At 39.2% G+C, this 24,298-nt stretch overlaps 3 protein-coding genes across 6 annotated transcripts in view; all 3 read right to left on the bottom strand.

Moving 5' to 3' along the window:
* Positions 1-1,652: 1,652 nt before the first annotated feature.
* LOC139944118 (UPF0696 protein C11orf68 homolog) lies at positions 1,653-12,193 on the bottom strand. 2 transcript variants are annotated; one of them, XM_071941081.1, is made up of 5 exons: positions 12,016-12,193; positions 7,945-8,071; positions 7,118-7,336; positions 5,346-5,501; positions 1,653-4,885 (listed from the first exon to the last, which is right to left on the bottom strand). In XM_071941081.1, the coding sequence occupies exons 2-5, from the start codon at positions 8,028-8,030 to the stop codon at positions 4,465-4,467; spliced, it is 882 nt and encodes a 293-aa protein (XP_071797182.1). In that variant the 5' UTR covers positions 8,031-8,071; positions 12,016-12,193; the 3' UTR covers positions 1,653-4,464. The 2 variants fall into 2 exon arrangements, with proteins under 2 accessions (XP_071797182.1, XP_071797189.1); XM_071941088.1 differs by having other exon boundaries at positions 7,945-8,048.
* Positions 12,194-14,952: 2,759 nt separating this feature from the next.
* LOC139944083 (UPF0696 protein C11orf68 homolog) overlaps positions 14,953-24,298 on the bottom strand; it is a 39,982-nt gene continuing 30,636 nt past the window's right edge. For 2 of the 3 annotated variants that reach the window (XM_071941049.1, XM_071941054.1), the window contains exons 2-5: positions 18,314-18,421; positions 16,979-17,467; positions 16,631-16,768; positions 14,953-15,541 (exon numbers count right to left, since the gene is read on the bottom strand). In XM_071941049.1, the coding sequence (XP_071797150.1) occupies positions 15,166-15,541; positions 16,631-16,768; positions 16,979-17,467; positions 18,314-18,399 (1,089 nt within the window). In that variant the 5' untranslated portion in view covers positions 18,400-18,421 and the 3' untranslated portion in view covers positions 14,953-15,165. Of the gene's footprint in view, positions 15,542-16,630; positions 16,769-16,978; positions 17,468-18,313; positions 18,422-19,571; positions 19,833-24,298 lie in introns of those variants that run through there. The other variant, XM_071941043.1, reaches the window with a different exon arrangement.
* LOC139944160 (UPF0696 protein C11orf68 homolog) lies at positions 20,051-24,224 on the bottom strand. Its single transcript, XM_071941127.1, has 3 exons — positions 23,683-24,224; positions 23,329-23,481; positions 20,051-22,239 (listed from the first exon to the last, which is right to left on the bottom strand). Exons 1-3 carry the CDS (start codon positions 23,865-23,867, stop codon positions 21,849-21,851), a joined length of 729 nt encoding a protein of 242 aa, XP_071797228.1. The 5' UTR covers positions 23,868-24,224; the 3' UTR covers positions 20,051-21,848.

Genomic DNA, 24,298 nt, shown 5'->3' with positions numbered 1-24,298 from the left:
CTGCTGAAGCATTGATTTCTGCGCTTACGTCAAGCGAAATAGACTGCTTATAGCAGGGATTTCTTTTGTTTGTGTGCTTCCAAGCTCGCACATTATTTTCCAAGCTTGCACATCACAGTAAGTGGAAAATGGTGATCGTAAGCGCAGACTTTGGTGGTCATAAGAACCATGTAATTTTGCCCTGTGAGTAGGTTTCGTAAGGCCTACACTTCAAACATGTAAAGTCAAAAAAGATTGTAAGTACATGAGGGGAAATCTTGTGAAACTGGTCCAATTTGACTCTGCTTCACTGCGTAAGCAAAGAATTGACACATCAGAAGCGCGGATATTATCGCTTACATAAAGCATATTTCACAGCTTAGCAGGGATATGTTTGCTTGTACGCGGTGAAACTTATCATATGTAATCTTTGCTTTGAACTAGTTGCACAGATATTTCAGCGCCTGCAAAGTAAGCGGAGAATGGTGGTTGTATAATAAATGGGCAGAGTTTGGTTGAAGCAGACAGAGCCATAAAACTGGGCCGTGTTCTATAGGGGAAATTATAGCTTGACATTTTTTTTATGCCAGTTTTGGTCTCAGCGACGTACACATACAAGTACAGAGTCAGATACAGACATTACGGTGCAGAAATCGTGCAATTGAAATGTCTCATAAAAGCGCCCCCTATCGGCAGGAGTAGGAAAATAAAGGAGTATCTTACAAATTAATATGTGTTTTTAAACACGTAAAATATTATCAAATGGAAGCGTTAGGATGTTTAGCTTAATTCCTATCATAAAACATATTAAGATTATTTATTAATTAACCACCAGTGACCCTCATTTGCATATTAATTAGGAAATCTTTGCAGCATCATATCTCAAGAACTTCACGGCCAACTTTTCAACTGTTTGTTCTTAAAGACTCCTTGGGGGTTGGAGATTAATTTGAAAAAACTGTGACCTCAAGTTGACCTCTACTTCCGCGTCAACCGGAAGTGTCATCATATCCCAAGAACTATACAGCAGATTTTCAAAATATTTTCAGTTATAAACTCCTTAGGCATAAAATATTAACTTCAAAAACCGTGACCTCAAGTTGACCCATACTTCCTGGTCAACCGGAAGTGGGACCATATCTCAAGAACTATACAACAGATTATCAATTTTTGTTCAGTTAAAGACTCCTTGGGCATTCAAGATTAGTTTGAAACAACTTTGACCTAATGTTGACCTTTACTTCCGGGTCAACCGGAAGTGAGCCCATATCTAAAAAAAGTACAAAGCTAATGTTCAAACTTCAGTTATAGACTCTAAGGCAATAAATATTAGCTTTGGAAAACTGTGACCCCAAGTTGACCTCTACTTCTGGGTCAACCGGAAGTGGGACTATATATCAAGATATACACAACCGATTTTATAGACTCCTTGGCATTGCAGATTAATCTTTGGTAGCTGTGGGCCCATGTTGACCTTTACTTACGGGTCAACCGGGAAGTAAGACTTTATAACAAAAGCTACACAACTTTTTTGAAACCTTTTTCAGTTATATATTCCTTGGGCAATGAAGCACATAATCCAAGCAAAACAACACGGAACAGCTTCGTGTTTGTTCACAAACACTTAATGTCTAGTTTTTTTTCTTATTCTTTGTTTCTGCCTAAACCCCATAGCATTTGTACACGTTTTTTTCTTTAAGCCTAATCTCCCAAACCATAATACGAAAGAGTGAGTTTATTATACCAAATTGTAGCTTAGAACATAAGCTTTACTCTAAATGTAAAAAAAAATAAAATTTTAATTAATTAACCACGTAATCTTCATTTGAATATAACTGATGCAGTCGCTCCATGTTATTGTTAAGTATTCTCTTTGGTAAAATGCCATACAGTATGTACCTATCATGAGTTGTGACTTCTTGAAAGGAGTCTACTCAAGTCTCTTTGTCTTGTTTTTCTACATACGTTCTGGACCACAGCGCAGTGTCTGTTTCTTCGTTTCCTAACCGAGTTCAGGACGTACACGAAGGCTTAGGGTTTTCGTTTAACGAACGTGCGTATATAAATAGGGGTTTTTGACGACGACGAAATACCATGGGACCGAGTTGGTTTGGGACCGAGTTGACCGGGTTCGTTTTTGAGAAATGAGTGAAAAAACTGTCAACGTATGACTGGGACCGAGTTGGTTTGGGACCGAGTTGACCGGGCTCGTTTCAGGCGACGAGCGTGGACGACGAAAATAGAACGCCCGGGATTTGGACTCATTTACGGGTGAAGTCACCTTGTTTGCGCCGGGGACCATTTGCTTAAACTATTTCAAGTATTTCGCTTTCTTTTCGGAAATTATACCATGACGTACAAAAACTCTTTGGCAGGAATACAAAAGCAGCGATTTTATTATGCTGACGTTTCTCTGGTGGTTGAGTGGCTCAGTTTTATAGAGCTGCTTATAATAAACAGGCAAAACATTTTGCTTTACAAAATTGCAGAAATTGAGCAGAACACCTGGATTCACAACTTGAACATGAGGCATGGTTATAAGCTGCTTTTTGTGTTTAAAAGGCTATTATGTAGTTTGGTCCTGGGCCAATGGCTTTTAAAGGAAAGATTGCAGTGCTTACGTAATCAGGGAACTGTGCTTACGCTAAGCGTATTTTACAGCTTAGCAGGGAATGTGTTTTTCACGTCACAATTCACTAGTAGTCACCCATTCGCAACATAAATAATATTTCCTTTGCGTCACATAGCGTCACAAATCCTGAGAATCTGTATTTTATCTCGACAAGTGTCGTAGTTAGGTTTGACGTGCGACTAGTCGAGAAGTAAATTTCACTAATCGCCCATTCGCAACATAATTAGTATTGCCTTTGCGGCACATAGCGGCACAAATCTTGAGAATCCGTATTTTATCTCGACAAGTGTCATAGTTTGGTTTGAGGTGCGACTAGTCGAGTCATGATGGGAACTTGCTTAATGAAAAAGATTCAATGCTTTATTAGCAGAAGCAGTGAATTCTGCGCTTACGTCAAGCGAAATAGACTGCTTAGCAGGGATTCCTTTTGTTTGTGTGCTTCCAAGCTCGCACATTTTATTCGGCGCTTGCACAGTAAGTGGAAAATGGTGATCGTAAGCGCAGACTTTGGTGGTCATGAGAACCATGAAATTTTGCCCTTTAAGTAGGTTTGGTAAGGCCTACACTTCAAACATGTAAAGTCAAAAAAGATTGTAGTACATGAGGGGAAATCTTGTGAGACTGGTCCAATTTGACTCTGCTTCACTGCGTAAGCAAAGAATTGACACTTCAGAAGCGCGGATATTATCGCTTACATAAAGCATATTTCACAGCTTAGCAGGGATATTTTTGCTTGTGCGCGGGGAAACATATCATATGTTATCTTTGCTTTGAACTTGCACAGTCAGCGATTGCAAAGTAAGCGGAGAATGGTGGTTGTATAATAAATGCGCAGAGTTTGGTTGAAGCAGACAGAGCCATAAAACTGGGCCGTGTTCTATAGGGGAAGTTATGGCTTGACATGTTATGACAGTTTTGGTCTGTGCGATGTACACATACAAATACAGAGTCAGATACATACATTACGGTGCAGAAATCGTGCGATTGAAATGGCTCATCAGAGCGCCCCCTATCGGCAGGAGTAGGAAAATAAAGGAGTATCCTACAATTTAATCATGTGTTTTTAAAGACGTAAAATAATATGAAATGGAAGCTTTAGGATGTTTAGCTTAATTCCTATCAAAAACATATTAAAGTTCTTTATTAATTAACCACGTGACCCCCATTTGCATAATAATTAGGAAATCTTTGCAGCATCATATCTCAAGAACTTCACGGCCGACTTTTCAACTGTTTGTTGTTAAGGACTCCTTGGGGGTTGGAGATTAATTTGAAAAAACTGTAACCTCAAGTTGACCTCTACTTCCGCGTCAACCGGAAGTGGGACCATATCTCAAGAACTATACAGCAGATTTTCAAACTCTTTTCACTTATAAACTCCTTAGGCATAAAATATTAACTTTGAAAAACCGTGACCTCAAGTTGACCCCTACTTCCTGGTCAACCGGAAGTGGGACCATATCTCAAGAACTATTCAGCAGATTTTAAAACTCTTTTCAGTTATAGACTCCTTGGGCATTCAAGATTAATTTGCAACAACTTTGACCCCATGTTGACCTTTACTTCCGGGTCATTGCAGTTAGTCTTTGGTAGCTGTGAGCCCTTGTTGACCTTTACTTACAGGTCAACCGGGAAGTGTGACCTTATATCAAGAGCTACATTGTACACAACTTTTTTGAAACCATTTTTTCAGTTATAGATTCTTTGGGCAGTGAAGCACATAATCCAAGCAAAACAACACGGAACAGCTTGGTGTTTGTTCACAAACACTTAATGTCTAGTTATTATTATTGTAATTGCTCAAAGTGTCCAGTGCATTTAAAAACAACTGCTGTGCATGCTTTGTTTCTTCACTAATATCTATAAGCTTTCTTTGTCTGGTAGCTGATGGTGGTATCTCTTACAGACGCTTCATTGTTCACTTCATCCCAGTGCGACGTGTAGATACTCGGTCGCAGTCTCCATTTATTCTGTGCATACACACCAATGATTGAGTAGAACCTTGGCTTGTAAGTCATCCTACCCCGCATACCAAGATCACGTAGTTTTTCTTCCATCTTCATCACATCAGCCTTATCAATGAAGTCTCTGGTGTAGACACTCACGGCGTGATCTTGCCCATGGAGTACCTTGCCTTCACCCTCATCTTCCAACGGCGTCACTTTGGCGTGCGTGCCCAGCTTGTCTTTCACCGTGGCCGTGGCGATTTTTTCCCATGCCTCGTCGATTCTTGTCCCGGTGGTGAAAAACAGAAGCCAAATACCGCTCAGGCACCTTATATTAAAACACAGATTGACTCAGGTTATTGGTTTTCAACAAATCACAACCGTCTGAAACACCTAAACAAAATCAGTTTCAATCTTTACATTGCCATTGCAAAGTGGAACTCATACTAAAAAATGAAGAGTTGAGCACTTTGTTAAATCACAACTGCGGGAAGAATCCATAGGTACTTCTTTGTGAATAGAAATCACTCCATGAGTAATAAATTGATTGAACATAACGTCATTGACCGCCATCTTTGATGAAACGTGCATGCATGAAATGCTATCATCAAGAAGAATCGCATAGATTGTCGAGGAAGACATTAAATTTCCATGTAAAGTGAAAAGGGAAACGATTTTCTCGTGTTTTTGTGCACAAAATTAGGCACAAGTACACCGCGGCAGTGGCGCGCTGCACCCATGACGGCGCACAGCACTTGCGCGCCTGGATTGGTCTATGAAGATCCTACCTATATTTTAGAGCCAGTTTCTTGACAGTTTGGAAGTCGATTGTATCAGATGAGTCAGTCAATTCTTCCCATGCAGCCTGGAGTCCTTCTGTATCACCCAGTCCTTCATCTACAAAGCTTGGAGATCGTACTGTAATCCAACCAATTCCATCAGACCTAAGGGAAATGTTCGTTATAAAGAGAATCCCGTTATAACGACAACCCGTTATAACGACAACACTGTTATTACGACAACACCGTTATAACGACAATACCGTTATAACAACAACACCATTACAACGACATGCAATGCTTTTTGAGGGCCTCCATCAACATTCATGTTATTGTTTACCATATAATCGTCTATTTAATTTTAATTTTACCTGTTGGTATTGCTATCTAAACTTTTGTAAGGTGACTGAATGTTTGCTAATATTCTATAAATTGCACTTTTTTTGTGGACAAAATATTAAAGGACTTAACTAAAACTGAAATCATTCAATTATCCTTGCAGGACTATGTTTTCGTAATGGCCTACCCACTTCTCGAAAACTACTTAACTTCAGAGGGAGCCGTTTCTCACAATGTTTTATACTACCAACAGCTCTCGATTGCTCTACCAACTAAGTTTTTATGCTTACGTAATTATGTTGAGTAATTACAAATAGTGTCCAGTGCCTTAATAAGGAGAATTATTCTCCTACAGTGTCAAAAAACACTGTTTGAACAGTGTTTCAAGTCCCTACATTTATGTGGACCTCTTTTGCTCTCAGGTCCGCCCTTCATTCAATGTAGTGTTAAAACACACAAACAACCTTAGAATCGGGTTTATTGGTCTTTCCTGTTTTGTTGTTTGATCATTCTTATATCCAAAGGACTCCACTGTTGGGTCCATTGTTCCATTGTGTAAAATACCTTACAATGGACCTTCCGTAAGCCCATCCTCTATTGTGTCTTCTGTGCTTGGAATCCCAGAAATAATTTAGAGGATTTTAGGGGGATTGATACTTCTGTACAAGAGAAAATTATTATGTTCAGTATGGAAACATTGGGGTGAGGTTTACCCTCTCCACCCTATCGGGAACTTCTGTATATGAGAAAATATTATGTGTTGGGAACGTTTGGGGTGACTGCACTTTCTGCCTTTACAGGCATGGTTATAGTAGGCCTAGTCTGAATATCTGACGTCACATTTCGAGGCTCGTGAATAACGCCAGAGAGTGGCCTCAAGCCTACAGGTCAATCCCCGTCCATCTTCACCTTTCACATACATTCATATGAAGACGACCGAAAGCGCAGCTGCCAAAAACGTCACCTCGAACCAATCAAAACACAGATACAGACAGATTAAGTCAATGCACGTTTATCCAATGACATCATTGTATCCAATGAAATCGCGGGTTCTAAAAAGCAAGTACCCGTCTTTAGGGTACCTGTGTATAATAGGCCTTTATCATGGTGTGGCCTTCTTGATTTCTACTCCATTCCAAATCTTTGGGTGCGTTCGTTTAGCTTCCCTCGGTCGACCCCGGTGTATGGTGGGGGGTTTTTCCAGGACGAACGTGTGTAGATAGTTACCCACGTTCGTCCTGGAAAAAAAACCGACACACACCGGGGTCGACCCAGGGAAGCTAAACGAACGCACCCTTTGTAACCGAACTAAGGCTGGACGAAATATTAGTCTGGTGCCATGTTTGCGCAATGTATGTTAGCATTCGTTACAGTGGAAACAAGACTTAGATGGTGACAGCGTGATAACGGTCTATATAGGCCCTACATGTACATCTCCTCACCGTTTAGTTTTTGATGGGGCACTAGTTTCGAAAAACTTCTGGAGCAACTCCAGGCGTTCCTCCTCGGGGTAACCGGACGGATCGAAGAAGAGTCCATCCTCTTCATAGGCTGCTTTGGCGTCCGCATGAAGCCGGGTTGAACGCTCCGGATTCTCGAAGGCCGGGACTGAGGGTACCGGTGCTTCCTGACTCTCGGAGTCTTTGCTGGAACTAGATTTCCTACAAAGAACATGCAAGCTCATGATGAGGATATATTACTCTATAAAAAGTCCTCCTCTCTCATCACTCTGTATTAACATAGCTTAATCTCTGCTTATCTGTTTACTTTTGTCGTCTCCAGTAAGCCTGGTATTTTATTCTTTGTATGTTGACGACACTGATATCCTGCTTGCTACACGTAAGTAGGTTACGGATAGCTAGACGTATGCGTATGCGTACCCGTTGCGTGCGAAACCTCCCTTTATACTATCAGCTCTATCTGGACGGAAAACGGGTCAGGAAGAATGTACCGGGTGGCATGGATATAAAGACGGGAAGTGGATACCAGGTGAGCTTATCGGGGGAACCAGTCGGGAACCAGCCACAACAATGCACCATTAATGAAATTTGGGCTGGTAACCTGTTTCTGAAAAGCAATAGTATTGTGTGATTAGCGAGTTTTTGTGCTTATGCTTTATAAAATGAGAAGGATACCAGTAATAAATTGTACATGTAACGTGATATTTTGGCTGATTAAGTGACTTTTTGTGCTGATGCTTAATGAAATTGGGCCCAGGGCTTTATACAGGTGAATATTGAGTATAGTTTGTATTGAGCGAATGACTTACATTTGTAGTTTGGATAGACACCCAGCGAGGGCCCCGATCTGATCATCTTCGCCTGAACCAGACGAGTAGCTTCTTCTGCTCGCCATGAGTTTCAGTCTTTAAGTCTGCCTCAAGGATGGATTCAATACTGTCAGAGAAATCAACATGCAGACACAGCTGGTCTGAATAAATACCCCATTCCCTCGGTTATCAAGGTCCAATAGGCAACATTCTTATTTGTTTTAGAACCTCTTTACTTTTTATGAACTACTGAAGGCGCGAACGATGTATAATTCTCTGATAATCTAATTGTTCAATTCTAGTTATGAAATTAGTCTAACATGCAGGGTGACCGTACACTGCTTTTGAATTTTCCATTAATTACGTGTGATAAAAAAAAAAAAAAAAATCAAAACCATCTACAAATTATTGTTTATAACTCTATATCACTTAAAGACACTGAACACCTTTGGTAGTTGTCATAGACCAGTCTTCTCACTGGATGTATCTCAACATTATGCACAAAATAACAAACCTGTGAAAGTTTGAACTCAATTGGTCGTCGAAGTTGCGAGATAACTATGAAAGAAAACTAGAAAGCGCGGGAGCTGTATTTGAGCAAATACGGGTATCTCTGCCCGGGCGGGGGGGGGGGGGGCGGTGCGGCTGCGTAATATTGCACGGGTTGGTGTCGCTTCTTGGGAAAGGAGTATTGGGTATGCATTCGGGGTGAAAATAACAAATTTGTGGTATCAACTGAATTACTCCGGCAGGCATAGCGTGTGAAAATATAAATACCATCAACAGATTAATTACAGAAAATTTAGTCTGTCAAAGTCTGTTGCACATAACATAGCAAACACAAATGGAGAGTTGTTTCATAAATTTAGAAAAAAAACAAAAAAAAACATTTATTCGTGATAGCAGATGAGGCAGTTCTTTGTTCAGAAAAATCCTGGTTAAGAGTAAACCTTATTTAAACAATAGGTTTTTTCTCCACATTATGTTGTATGGCAATACAAACACTATCAGATAATGTTACCAAAATATAGGCAGTTTTGCTTTAAAACTTTGTTGCATATAAATATAAAACATATAAAACACATAATTAGAGAGTTGTTTTTTCTAAACTCTGTTGCACTTGTAAATAAATAAAAATAAGTGTACATGATTTTAGTATAAGCAAATGAGGCAGTTCTTTGTTCTGAGAAAATCAGTATGGTTAAGGGCAAACCTACATTAAACAAGAGGTTTTTTCTCCACATTATGTTGTATGTCAATACAAAAAGTATCAGATAATGTTATCAAAATATAGGCAGTTTTGCTTCAAAACTTTGTTGCATAGAAATATAAAACATATAAAACATATAATTAGAGAGTTGTTTTTTTCTTAACTCTGTTGCACTTGTAAATAAATAAAAATAAATGTACATGATTTTAGTGTGAGCAAATGAAGCAGTTCTTTGTTTTGAGTTTAGTTTATTCTTTTTTTTTAACTGTGTTGTATGTCAATAAAAAAAACATTAAAAAGGAAACAGATATCATACAAATGAAGGCAGTTTTGGTTCTGAACATAATTGTTGTTTTAAAACTCTGTTGCATATAAAATATAAAGCATAAAACCATATCAGTTGAGAGTTGTTCGTTCTTCACTCTGTTGTACATAAATAAAAACAAAACATGTATATTTGCATATATTATTAGCAAACGAGGCAGTTTTTTTGTTTTGAAAAAAAAACAAAAAAACAGTATGGATAAGGGTGGAGTTTGTTCTGTCCACAAATTATGTCCCATATCAATAAAGAAAAAGGCATACAGATAATGTTATCATTAAATCTTTCTCCAACAAGAGTTTGTTCTTTTTCCAAACTCTGGTGTATGTCAATAAGAAAAATATTTAAAAAAGGAAACAGATATCATAATAATGAAGGCAGTTTTGGTTCTGAACAGAATTGTTGTTTTAAAACGTTGTTGCATATAAAATATATAATTCAAGGGAACTAAATATAACTAGGGATCAAAAGTTTTTTTTTTATCTTTAAAATTGTTTCACCTGTCTCTGTACCAACAGTAAACTGGTCGTCGCAACGACCGTCGGGAGGATGGAGGGTTACGATCGCATGGCCAACTACTGTTGGCAAAGCAAAAGTAGTAGGCCTAGTATACTAGTACTGTGTATACTTCTTACTGATCGTCAGTCACCTATGGATGTGTTGGGCTTTTTTACTAAAATTTGTTGTTCTGCCATATTATTTGGGCTTGTTTCTATGTCTTTTGTTTCGTTTTTAAGGTAGGCTGATGCGTGTATTGTGTCGGTTCTTTGGTATTCGGTTGTTTATACACGCCTTTGAGCTCGATGGGATCAGCGAGGTTTACCGACTAAGGCTCCCTACCCCTCACACAAGCTCCCAAACCCAAGCTCACACGGAGACCGGCAAGCTGGGGGAGTTCATGCCCCCCAGACTACTGGCCCCACCAGACACGGCACCGGTTGTATACGGCGGGATATGCCCCAAGGCTCACGCTCCGCTAGCTCCCACGCTGGCACGCCGTAAAACACGCTTCCGTTGAACGGACCGCTGGCTCCCGCACGCTGGCACGCCGTAAAACACGCCTCCGTTGAACAGAGATGAGCCATTTTGTCACCTCCCTGTACGCAATTGTTTTTTCTGGCTATGGAGTCAACAGTTATGGGATAGGGAAGCTCCTTGTACTGCATGTGTTCTAATTTCTTGAATACGCGGCTGGCTCTTCCGAATATGCGGCTGGCTATTTCGGGCCGAATACTGTGCTAGCTTTTCGGTGTTTACAAAACCACGACTTCAGCTTGCGCTCCCACATGGGCTCCGGCTTGGGCTCTGTCTGCCTGTTTGAAGCCCCGTACGGCGGAAAGCACCCGTTTTCTAAATAACTGACGGGAGCCTAAGCCCATGCCGTGTTTTCGCAAACGCCCTGACTGACGAAGAACAAGAAGAAGAAGAAGAAGAAGAAGAATATCCAGCACAAGGACAATATCTCTGCCGTTGCACGGGCAGAGATAATGCCGTTGCACCGGCAGAGACGAAGTTGTGTGCTTTCAGATGCTTGATTTCGAGACCTCAGAATCTAATTATGAAGTCTCGAAATCAAATTCGTGGAAACTTCTTTCTCGAAAACTACGTCACTTCAGAGGGAGTCGTTTCTCACAATGTTTTATATTATCAACCTCTCCCCATTACTCGTTACCAAGTAAGGTTTTATGCTAATAATTATTTTGAGTAATTACCAATGCCTTTAACAGCCCCAATCTTAAGTTACAAATAATGCAACTAATTGTACAAAACAGTACTTTTTTTATATATGTTTTATTTATTTTTTATTTTTATATGTAATTCGCCAGACACACAAGGCCTGAAGGCCACTTCAAGGTGTGGGCTACAATTATTTTTGCCAGAGGCCGTTGCCACCTACTCCTAGCTAGGGCTGAAACATGGTTACCCCTTTTACAGTCCATACGGATGTAGGCTTGGGTATCATCAGTCCGAAGCCTGGCCGGTAGAGCAGAAAGCACTACCTCCCCAATTCTGCTGTGAGAGGGCTTGTCAACCTCCTTAAATCAACATAAATTCCTTTATGGAAATTTCAGGCTGTTATAAAGGCTATTGTAATGTAATCCATTTTGGCGTGTCGTGGCTGAACGGTCAAGCGCACCGGACTCAAGCTGTGTTTGCTACTGGTGGTGCAGTGAGCAGAGTGTGAGTTCAAGTCCCAGTCATGACACTTGTGGCCCTAAGCAAAATACTTAACCATTATTGCCTAGTCCTTCGGATAGAAAAACTGTGTACGTTCCGTGCGTTGAGTAATGTACGTATTACACTTATCGTTGAGAGAAGGGGTTCGCCCAGGAATTTCTGGAAATGGCTGCCAAGTGCACCACAGTATCTTGTAAACCCCTTATAAGATGCTAAATAAACAGATCTCATATATAGAGCATTTAAACTCCAAAATCTGTCTTTAAATTTATAAAATGTCTCACTATGTGCAAGTACCTAGCACCTTATTGGTACATGTATACTGGCGCTAAATAAGTCTACAATATTATAAACTACTCACCGTTATCTCTCCTGACTAGTTGAGCTCTGTCTTGCTCCAGTTGTCACTATAGGTATACCGTGTGTATCTGTACATCCAGAGTGGCCTGTGGCAGTCCATGGTAAAAGTACGCTGTTATTGGTTTCTCAGCATGGGAAATCCCTAATGAGTAACGCTTGCGCAAAGTGGGGATTCCCCTTTGTTGCAATCGTATAGTCTCCGAAGTACGGTGGCTACGAGAGGCCAGTTGGATTTCAACGAGCGTGTAGTTGTATGGTGGACACTTTCTTACACATAGTCTTTCGGTCACCCATTCAAACAAAACTTATCACGGACACTTAAAATATGTTCATCCCATTTTTCACAGAGTCAACAAAATTCGTCTGAATGTATGTAACATCTGTAACTGAATAGGCTAAATGAATGAGGTAAAACGTTTAGGCTTCCTATTTCTTTATCAATCATACACGAAAACACTTGCATATCTTGAGAAATCTTTTATTTTTTTGATAAAATATAATCAAAACCATATTGTTGTTCTGACAGGGGACCAGTCTGGACTTCCGGCATCGCATGATAATTTTGTGAGTGGGGCTGGGGTATAAAAATGTTCCTTTCCGTATTGAGTAGAGGAGTAAACAACTACTTGAACGAATTTGTTTTTGACGGGAATTAGTTTATAACTAGTTTGTTTACCATGTAAATGTTTTTTTTTTATCGACTAAAAAATCAGGCCCCAACCTCAAGTTTTGATAAACTAAAAACACTTCTGCCGTTGTTGACGGCGTGCGTCAAAATGGTAATACGTTGAGGTCATGTGTGGGAGTTTGCTTTGTTATACACCAACGCTGTAACAAAGCGGCTATCCACCATGTATAACATGAGCGATGGCGTAAACAGAGAATTCCGCGAATTTTTCAGAAAAGCACTGGACTGGGGTATTCAAAAATGTTTTTTGGGGTTTTTTGCACATTTAAAATCTATTTATAGTCATATGATTCATTTCCTTATTGATTGAAGAAAAAAAAATGAATTTCAATCCAGGTCATGACTTTACATTTTCGTTCAAGTATTAAAGAAACTACATTTTGATTGTATTATAATAAGAAAATATTATATTATCGGGTTTTTTTTTTACAAACCTTTTTTTAGATGATTGAACTAATTAAAACTTAAAATAACATGAGAACTTGTGAGATGTTTTTATTTTATGAAAACTGGCTCCAAGATGGTTACTTATGTTTTGAAATGCGTGGGAGATTTGCAGAATTATTATTATTGTAGTAATTTTTTATAAGCCCTAAGACAAATAAAAGGGCTTGACACCTTGTTTGGGTTGCTCACTAGCTTTATTCAACATCCAAACAAACCCTAGTACAAATATAGATCCATAAACCTCATTCAATCTTATGTCATGTAACAATCAATGTTAAAGATTACTTCTCAATAGGTAGCCCTCCACCTCAGTTAACACTAAGCAAGTACGCATAACACTTAATTATAAGCCAATACTTATCCATACAACGTGAACTTCATATCATGTGCTATATTACATCAAACAATTTGTTACCCAATTTCACCCAAAATAACAGTCTAAAATCCTACGCACTAACCAATCCGCCTCTCTATTTATCGTTTAATTAAACGATGAGCGGGTAACACTTAGTTATATAAGGCCAATACTTATCCATACAACGTGAACTTTATATCGTGTGCTGTATTTTATTAAACAATTTGTTACCCAATTTCACCCCAAATAACAGTCTAAAACTCCTACTCACCAACCGATCCGCCTGTCTATTTATCGTTTAATTAAACTGGCTCCATGAGGGGGTCTCTTAACTCGCTTCCTCCATCCCTACGGGCACTCTCTCATCGTTTGTCAAACATGCCAACTTTTAGAGACTAACACAGCAAAAGGTTGCAACAAATAGACCCCATCGTCTAACCAGCTAAAATAACTACGCTCCACACTGATTAATTACCAATCTCACGTATGAAGAGCTGAAGATTGAAAATAACATATAGTGAATATTTGTATAAATGTGTACAATTAGTTTACATACCAGAAATAAAAACATGATTGACACCAAATTCTTAATCAGATAAAATAATCAAAAAAAGTATGCATTTTTACATCCTTGACTTTTGTATCAGTGCGACTACGTACCAGTAAAGAACAACGGCGCCTTATATCGGTTACCAAAGTCATTTAACAAATCTTTTTATCGCCGTAAAAAAAAAATGCCCATGGGTATGTAAAAATATTGATTCGTCGCAGCAAAAATGTGTGTTTAAAATACAGAGCTTTTCATAAAATAAAACAAATTATAACAAAAAAAAACATTAAGAAATACACATAGGCCCTATATTGTTTCAAGTACAACAAACAAAATATCAAATGACTAAAAGAAAACCAATGGATAACAAGTTATTTTCAATTCTAATTTTGTTTACCAGCAGCGTATCATAAAACCGTTTGATTACAACGTCCCGGCAAACTAATGCTTTTTGTCAAAATTAGCAGTAGGCCTAAGCTTTGATTCAAAATTCACTACACTTTTACTTTTTACTAAATTAACCCGTGCATTCTTTTAATATATCAAGTTGTTTGCTATCACGAAAAAATCCTTAAACATAACTTTAATAACTACAAACCTCTTAAAGTATGATTTACAACATCATCTTCATCTAGTTAGCTTCCATTAAATATATTAGGTTATTACTAATTACTCGTGCTTCGTTCAGTTCCTTTATAAAAACAGCAGGCCAGCGGGCAAAAACTGTGAAACTTGCAAAATAATCTTTTGTTGAAGGAATTCGTAGGACTTCTTAACAACTTGAACTGTTGTTTTTCCTGTGTTTTCTTATATTTTGTTATACAATCAAGTACAATAGTCACAAAAGATAAGTCTGTCTCTATGAACAACGGTTACTTTGAGAAGATTTATTCCACGGATAAAAACACTCAGTACTTATTTTGAAATCGGTTTGACTAAATCAGAGAAATCACACCCAGATCCAAAATGGTCGACAAAACTAAAATCAGCTCTGAATTGTGTTTAATGTTTAACAAGGAATGAATGATGCGTACAGTCTCTTGGTCTCACTCGTGAACCGAAAAGCTCCTTAGTTGAATAAGAGAACTTTTGACATGACGGGAAAACGTGACTAGTCTATGTTGCTATGTATTTTGGACATCTTTCTCATTGTATCCCATTCCGATACGTAGATTGAAGGTCTCAATCCATATTTATTCCCAGCATATATACCCAATATGGCATGAACACCTGGTTTAAACAATAGTTTCGACTTATACATGTCACGTAGTTTTCGTTCTATCGCCATGACATCAGTGTAATCTGTGAAGTCTTTCGTGTACACACTGATGACGTGTTTTCGTTCATTATTAACGGGCCTGTCATCGTATGATGTCACTTTAGCGCCTGTTCCCAGCTTACCTTCAACCGTTGCCAAAGCAATTTGCTCCCATATTTGGTCTACGCTCCTGGTTTGAACAAACAGGAGCCAGATACCGAACACACATCTTCGTAAAAGAAAACAAATACAATTCATAAACACGATTTGTGATTATTGTGTGGACCATGCAGTGCTTTATGATACAACGTATCAGTCAATTTGTCGCAGTATAGTCCGTTCCTAACTAGACTTGTGGACAAGTCGTTAAATGTCTGTCGGGGTTATAGCGTTCCGAATCTTCCCGCGATATTCTCGCGAGACTGTTCGCCCGCGAGACTACTGCTCTCACGACTACCGGTCCCATTTTTAACGGGGAGTAGAAGTCGGGCAACCAGCAGTTCGCGCGGAGCAATTTATCTCGCGAGAGAACCGCCACATCTCGACTATCTCACCGCGGCAGACCATTAACGACTTGTCTACAAGTCTAGTTCCTAACATGCGAAGCCCCTTAAGGGACGGGTAACGAAAATATTGAACAGGTTATTAAAATGTGAACATTATTATTATGTAAACATTATTTTTATGTGAGGGTACGAAATGGTATTTTGAGGGAACATAGTTTTATTATTTTGGAGGAACGGAATCATTTCATTATTTTTCTACAATTTTGAATTTTTTTGACTTGTCCCTTTAGGAGCTCCGTACTAACATGTTGACTGCTCTGCAAAAAAATAAGTTTGCGTTTTGGTGTTTAAAGACAAAACTTCGACATTTTAGAAGCAAACCCCCTTCAAGTCTCGTCTTTGAATGGCATCATCTTTGTTTGTACATGTATTATCAATAGAAAAATGCCTTTTCATACTACCTCCATTTCGACCCACGTTGAAACCTATCCGGGTCCCCTTCGATTCAGCCTCGCTTCTTTTCGACACCGCATCAGAGACAAGCAACATTCACACTAGTCTCTACGTGAACCGGCTAATGCGTGAACCGAACGCTGACAAAGCCATTTCGATCCGGACAAAGATTTTCAACCTTGGTCCCTGCCAGGGTTGATTTCAATCCGGCTAGAGCATGCTACCCGAATCGGAGGCGGATTGAAATGTTTACAGTGTGAAACGATTTGAACAAAATCTCCGGTTCGGAACCGGTTCCAACCCCGGAGATTTCGGACAGTGTGAAAAGGCCTATTAAAGGTAAAGACAATCTTACATACCCATAAGAAACTGCTAACTGTTTGACCTTCCTGAAGTTGATTGCATCTTTTGAGTCAGTCAGTTTTCCCCAGGCGGTTTCAAGTCCTTCTTTATCATGTTCTATATAAACATGGCTTGGAGACATCACCACAATCTTACTAATTCCATGAGCAAAAAAGACAAACAGTTACATTTCCAATGACTCTATTTTTTCGATTTTCGGATTTATGTACATGGCAAAGAAGTTGTGAGAATGATTCATCATGAAATAGCTTTACAAATAAGAAACTAACAATATACTCTCTTTAATTAAAACACAGTAATTAATCATGATAACAGGCACATGCAGGATAAAACTACATACTTACTGTCGCCTCGTCTTTGAGGGTGAATATTTCTCTAGAAATTGCAGAAATCTTTTACGCCATTTGAATTCTCCATATTCGGAAGGATCAAACCGGTAAAAATCTTCTGTATTTGCTAACTTGGAGTCAGCGAACTTCCGATCGGAGGCAGTCAGCTCTCCTTTCTGAAGATGACTTCCTTCCCCTATACGTGGGTTCGACACTTCTTGTTGCTGCCCTGTGCCGGGATGGGCGTTTGAAAACTCGTTCTTGTTTTGGGTGGTTGTTCTTGTGGTCATGATCGCTGCCCGCGGCTCTCCAAAACCCTCAGGTTCCAGATTCCCCCATCCACAAGCTCCTAGATGATTACGGTCAGAGCCAAATCCTGCAGACGTCTCAGTGTATTCTGAGACGTCTTTACCTCGAACGTCCAGTAGAGACTCTTGCCTTAGAGCATGTGGGTTGCCATCGGTTTGCTCTTTGATTGTTTTAGAGCCTGTGCCTTTATTTGGCCTGGGGGAAAAATCGAGACGGGAGATTAAAGAATAGCGCGTTATAGTTTTTAACTGTTAGATTGTGTACTTGAATTGTGGCATTCGTAATAATATCTCTTGATCATAGATAGCCTGAACATCTGACGTCACACTTCGAGGCTCGTGAATAACGCCAGAGACCGGCCTCCAAACCGGCGTGTATCTTCACCTTTGACCTCTATTCATTTCACATAGAGATACGCAGTCAAATTCTACACCAACATTACATGCAAATACATCCACATGTACACACAACCACACACGGTAGACACACACAGACAACCGAAAGTAAGCTTTCCATAACTGTGTTTTGATTGGTCGTCCGACGTGACCTCAGACCATTCAAAACAAACCCAGGTACGGTAGCTTTTAGTCACTGCATTTATCCAATGATATCATTGTAAACGAGGCCGGATCAGCGTTTTGTAACCTCGTTGATACCTCGAAAGCCATGCTTCGACCCCGCGGTAGTAAGTACTGTTATGTGCCGTGCGGTATAGTATCTATGCATTTCGTGAAGTCAGAGCGGGCCTGTGCTTGCGTAAAGAGCCTTGGACAAGGCTCTTGCGTAAAGAGCCTTGGACAAGGCTACAAAATGGCCGACCGTGTAAGTTCGCAAAACAAAAGAAAACTACGCAATTTCGGGGCTTATTTGTGTGGATCATTATATTCTACTTTCGAATCATCTTTCTAACCGTATGCATTTTACAACAAACGGTTTCCAACGCTTTTCTAGACTATATAACGATCCAATGCAACGTGTCCCTTTAATTAGGGATGCATGTTTTGAATTTCTTTTGTTTCAAGGTTAAAAATAAAGACTCACAGTGTGAGTTTGTTCAATCCATCAACCAGGGCACTGACTCGATCCTCATCAGAGTCAGACGGAAGTTCCGATTTCCGATTCATCATAGATTAACACGCTGTTGGAAATCTGGAAAGAGAATATCAATTTCAAATCAAGCCTTTAAAGGGAAGGTACTCGTTTGGTAATTACTCAAAACAAATATTAACTTAAAAACTGACTTGGTAACGAGCATTGGAGAGCTGGTAGTATAAAACATTGTGGGAAACGACTCCCTCTGAAGTAACGTAGTTATTGAGAAAGAGGTAATTTCTCACTAAAATATTAAAAGACTTAAATAGCTAGAAGTCTTTTATTCCTATCTGAAAGCACACAAATTCGTCCAACAAGGGTGTTTTTTCTTTCACCATTTTCTCGCAACTTCGATAACCAATTGAACCCAAATTTTCACAGGCTTGTTATTTTATGCTTATGATGGGATACACCAAGTGCGAGTACAGGTCCTTGACAATTACCAAAGGTGTAGTGTCTTTAAAGGGGCTTGTAGGCATAGTTAGTGATTTTAAACCACTCAAATGAATGTTCACGTATGTATAAGGATCCAGGCTTAATAATGCTTTCAGCCTGCATATACCACCACAAATGTGGTAAAATATACCCTCATAACCATGGTACAGCATACACCACATCACAGACGCGGTAAAGTATACCTCCCAACACATGGTAAAATGTACCCCCTTAACCATGGTTAACCGTATTTTTACATATTTGTATTCTTACTATGTAACCATTGTATTGCCTGTTCTACGGTAAATCTTTGATGTGCATTTTTTTAATACGTGTTTTTTCACGTTTGCTGGCAAATGAAATTAAATGAAATGGTAAAGCATACACGTGTGTGGATTAATACCCCATTCCCAGTTCATTTATCAAGGTACCTTTTATCGAGGTACATTTATAGGCCCTATTTCTAGTTTGTTGTAGAGCTTCTTCTTTTTTATGAACTTCTGATGATGCGAATCGTCTCGAAATAGTTTATTTGCTGCAATTAGGCCCCGATATTAATAAAGTGTTCTGATAAATTAAGTGTTCAAGTTTCAATTCGATTTCTGAAATTAGTTGAGTGACACTGGACTTTACAGCTGAGCCCTTTTTCCGATCGTCTTCCGGTTGGTGTGACATGAATAAAGAATTAAAAACCTGTCTTTCAAATTGCCTCTCTTTGTTCAAGCACCTTTATACGGACGCTATAAATACTACAGTATTATAAACTACTTACAGTTATCTCTCTTGCTTCGTCTTTGCTCCAAGTTTTATACACATAGGCTAGGTATACGGTGTATTTTGTACTGTAAATGCTGTTGCTGGGGTGGTACTCAGCGTGGAAAATTCCCATCGAGTAAACGCTTGCGCAATAATAATTCCCGTGTTGTAATAAATCGTAGTGCAACATGAATAATGCTGTTGTGACCTTTGGCCTGTAATATTTGTTCGCGCGACACAAATCCTAATTGGTTTTTGCTTTTTTACAAACCTTTTTTTAGATGATTGAACTAATAAAAACTCAAAATAACATGAGAACTTGTGAGATGTTTTTATTTCATGAAAACTGGCTCCAAGATGGTTACTTATGTTTTGAAATGCCTGGGAGATTTGCAGAATTATTATTATTATTGTAGTGTTTTTTTATAAGTCCTGAGACAAATAAAAGGGCTTGACACCTTGTTTGGGTCGTCACTAGCTTTATTCAACATCCAAACAAACCCTAGTACAAACATAGATCCATAAACCTCATTCAATCTTATGTCATGTAACAATCAATGTTAAAGATTACTTCTCAATAGGTAGCCCTCCACCTCAGTTAACACTAAGCAAGTACGCATAACACTTAATTACAAGCCAATACTTATCCATACAACGTGAACTTCATATCATGTGCTATATTACATCAAACAATTTGTTACCCAATTTCACCCAAAATAACAGTCTAAAATCCTACGCACTAACCAATCCGCCTCTCTATTTATCGTTTAATTAAACGATGAGCGGGTAACACTTAGTTATATAAAGCCAATACTTATCCATACAACGTGAACTTCATATCGTGTGCTGTATTTTATCAAACAATTTGTTACCCAATTTCACCCCAAATAACAGTCTAAAACTCCTACTCACCAACCGATCCGCCTGTCTATTTATCGTTTAATTAAACTGGCTCCATGAGGGGGTCTCTTCACTCGCTTCCTCCATCCCTACGGGCACTCTCTCATCGTTTGTCAAACATGCCAACTTTTAGAGACCAACACAGCAAAAGGATGCAACAAATAGACCCCATCGTCTAACCAGCTAAAGTAACTACGCTCCACACTGATTAATTACCAATCTCACGTATGAAGAGCTGAAGACTGAAAATAACATATAGTGAATGTTTGTATAAATGTGTACAATTAATTTACATACCAGAAATGAAAACATGATTGACACCAAATTCTTAATCAGATAAACTAATCCAAAAAAGTATGCATTTTTACATCCTTGACTTTTGTATCAGTGCGACTACGTACCAGTAAAGAACAACGGCGCCTTATATCGGTTACCAAAGTCATTTAACAGATCTTTTTATCGCCGTAAAAAAATGCCCATGGGTATGTAAAAATATTGATTCGTCGCAGCAAAAATGTGTAGTTTAAAATACAGAGCTTTTCATAAAATAAAATAAATTATAACAAAAAACATTAAGAAATACACATAGGCCCTATATTGTTTCAAGTACAACAAACAAAATATCCAATGACTAAAAGAAAACCAATGGATAACAAGTTATTTTCAATTCTAATTTTGTTTACCAGCAGCGTATCATAAAACCGTTTGATTACAACGTCCCGGCAAACTAATGCTTTTTGTCAAAAATAGCAGTAGGCCTAAGCTTTGATTCAAAATTCACACACTTTTACTTTTTACTAAACTAACCCGTGCATTCTTTTAATATATCAAGTTGTTTGCTATCACGAAAAAATCCTTAAACATAACTTTAATAACTACAAACCTCTTAAAGTATGATTTACAACATCATCTTCATCTAGTTAGCTTCCATTAAATATATTAGGTTATTACTAATTACTCGTGCTTCGTTCAGTTCCTTTTAATAAAAACAGGAGGCCAGCGGGCAGAAACTGTGAAACTTGCAAAATAATCTTTTGTTGAAGGAATTCGTAGGACTTCTAGACAATTGAACTGTTGTTTTTCCTGTGTTTTCTTATATTTTGTTATACAATCAAGTACAATAGTCACAAAAGATAAGTCTGTCTCTATGAACAACGGTTACTTAGAGAAGATTCCACGGATAAAAACACTCAGTACTTATTTTCAAATCGGTTTGACTAAATCAGAGAAATCACACCCAGATCCAAAATGGTCGACAAAACTAAAATCAGCTCCGAATTGTGTTTAATGTTTAACAAGGAATGAATGATGCGTACAATCTCTTGGTCTCACTCGTGAACTGAAAAGCTCCTTAGTTGAATAAGAGAACTTTTGACATGACGGGAAAACGTGACTAGTCTATGTTGCTATGTATTTTGGACATCTTTCTCATTGTATCCCATTCCGATACGTAGATTGAAGGTCTCAATCCATATTTATTCCCAGCATATATACCCAATCCGGCATGAACACCTGGTTTAAACAATAGTTTCAACTTTATATACATGTCACGTAGTTTTCGTTCTATCGCCATGACATCAGTGTAATCTGTGAAGTCTTTCGTGTACACACTGATGACGTGATTTCTTTCATTGTAGATTTCTTCACCTTCGGGCCTGTCATCGATTGGTGTCACTTTAGCGCGTGTTTCCAGCTGACCTTCAACCATTGCCAAAGCAATTTGCTCCCATATTTGGTCTACGCTCCTGGTTTGAACAAACAGGAGCCAGATACCGCGCAGACATCTTCGTTAAAGAAAACAAATACAATTCATAATCACGATTTGTAATGTGTGGAACATGCAGTGCTTATTGATACAACGTATCAGTCAATTTGTCGCAGTATAGTCCGTTCCTAACTAGACTTGTGGACAAGTCGTTAAATGTCTGTCGCGGTTATAGCGTTTCTAATCTTCCCGCGATATTCTCGCGAGACTGTTGGCCCGCGAGACTACTGCTCTCACGACTACCGGTCCCATTTAACAGGGAGTAGAAGTCGGGCAACCAGCAGTTCGCGCGGAGCAGTTTATTTTGCGAGAGAACCGCCACATCTCGACTATCTCACCGAGGCAGACCATTAACGACTTGTCTACAAGTCTAGTTCCTAACATGCGAAGGGACGGGTAATGAAAATGTTGAACAGGTTATTAAAATGTGAACATTATTATTTCGTTCCCCTGACTATTATTTCATTACGTCGCAATGATATTTTGAGGGAACGAATTATTATGTGAGGGTACGAAATGGTATTTCGAGGGAACATATTTTTATTATTTTGGAGGAACGGAATCATTTCATTATTTTTCTACAATTTTGATATTTTTTTTACTAGTCCCTTTAGGAGCTGCTCTGCTTTGCGTTTTGGTGTTTTTAGACAAAACTTCGACATTTTAGAAGCAAACCCCCTTCAAGTCTCGTCTTTGAATGGCATCATCTTTGTTTGTACATGTATTATCAAAAGAAAAAGGCCTTTTCATACTACCTCCATTTAGAACCACGTTGAAACCTATCCGGGTCCCCTCCGGTTCAGCCTCACTTCTTTTCGACACCGCATCAGAGACAAGCAACATTCACACTAGTCTCTACGTGAACCGGCTAATGCGTGAACCGAACGCCGACAAAGCCATTTCGATCCGGACAAAGATTTTCAACCTTGGTCCCTGCCAGGGTTGATTTCAATCCGGCTAGAGCATGCTATACCCGGATCGGAGGCGGATTGAAATGTTTATAGTGCGAAACAATTTGAACAAAGCCTCCGGTGCGGAACCGGTTCCAACCCCGGAGATTTCGGACAGTGTGAAAGGGCCTATTAAAGGTAAAGAAAATCTTACATACCCATAAGAAACTGCTAACTGTTTGACCTTACTGAAGTTGATTGCATCGTTTGAGTCAGTCAATTTTCTCCAGGCGGTTTCAAGTCCTTTTCTATCAAGTTCTATATAAACATGGCTTGGAGAAACCACCACAATCCCACCAACTCCATCAGATCTGTGAGCAAAAAAGACAAACAGTTACATTTCCAATGACTCTATTTTTTCGATTTTCGGATTTATGTACATGGCAAAGAAGTTGTGAGAATGATTCATCATGAAATAGCTTTACAAATAAGAAACTAACAATATACTCTCTTTAATTAAAACACAGTAATTAATTATAACAGGCACATGCAGGATAAAACTATATACTTACTGTCGGCTCGTCTTTGAGGGTGCATATTTCTTTAGAAGTTGCAGAAATCTTTTACGCCATTTGATTCCTCCATATTCGGGAGGATCAAACCGGTAAAAATCCTCTGTATTTGCTAACTTGGAGTCAGCGAACTTCCGATCGGAGGCAGTCAGCTCTCCTTTCTGAAGATGACTTCCTTCCCCCATACGTGGGTTCGACACTTCATGTTGCTGCCCTGTGCCGGGATCGGCGTTTGAAAACTCGTTCTTGCTTTGGTGGTTGTACTTGGGGTCATGATCGCTGCCCGCGGCTCTCCAGAACCCTCAGGTTCCAGGTTCCCCCATCCACAAGCTCCTAGATGATTACGGTCAGAGCCAATGTCTCAGTGTATACTTGCTGGAAAGAACCGGAAGATCTATGACGGGTCTCGAATAATTCTCACTGAAATCTCTGTTGGCTCTTATCCTTCCGGATTTGGTTGGGGAGCAATGGTCAGCCTCCGGTAGGGGTTGGGGGTCAGTGCGTGTTTGCTTCAAAGGCTCTTTGACTGTTTTAAAGCCTGTGCTTTTATTTGGCCTGGGGGAAAAATCGAGACGGGAGATTAAAGAATAGCGCTTCATAGTTTTTAACTGTTAGA

This window comes from Asterias amurensis, chromosome 1 (genome assembly GCF_032118995.1).
Source record: "Asterias amurensis chromosome 1, ASM3211899v1".
In the NCBI taxonomy this organism is placed as follows: Eukaryota; Metazoa; Echinodermata; class Asteroidea; order Forcipulatida; family Asteriidae; genus Asterias; species Asterias amurensis.
Note: the sequence above shows the minus strand (reverse complement) of the source record. Positions and strands in the feature narration are given on the sequence as shown.

Excerpts from the sequence above, each read along its gene's own strand:
- LOC139944160 (XM_071941127.1), bottom strand. The coding sequence starts at position 23,867 with ATGGGGGAAGGAAGTCATCTTCAGAAAGGAGAGCTGACTGCCTCCGAT. Across the intron at positions 23,482-23,682 it reads CCCTCAAAGACGAGCCGACA|ATCTGATGGAGTTGGTGGGA; the intron begins GTAAGTATATAG and ends TTTTGCTCACAG. Across the intron at positions 22,240-23,328 it reads CAGTTAGCAGTTTCTTATGG|ATGTCTGCGCGGTATCTGGC; the intron begins GTATGTAAGATT and ends TCTTTAACGAAG.
- LOC139944118 (XM_071941081.1), bottom strand. The coding sequence starts at position 8,030 with ATGGCGAGCAGAAGAAGCTACTCGTCTGGTTCAGGCGAAGATGATCAG. Across the intron at positions 5,502-7,117 it reads GCCCCATCAAAAACTAAACG|GTCTGATGGAATTGGTTGGA; the intron begins GTGAGGAGATGT and ends CATTTCCCTTAG. Across the intron at positions 4,886-5,345 it reads AAACTGGCTCTAAAATATAG|GTGCCTGAGCGGTATTTGGC; the intron begins GTAGGATCTTCA and ends TTTTAATATAAG.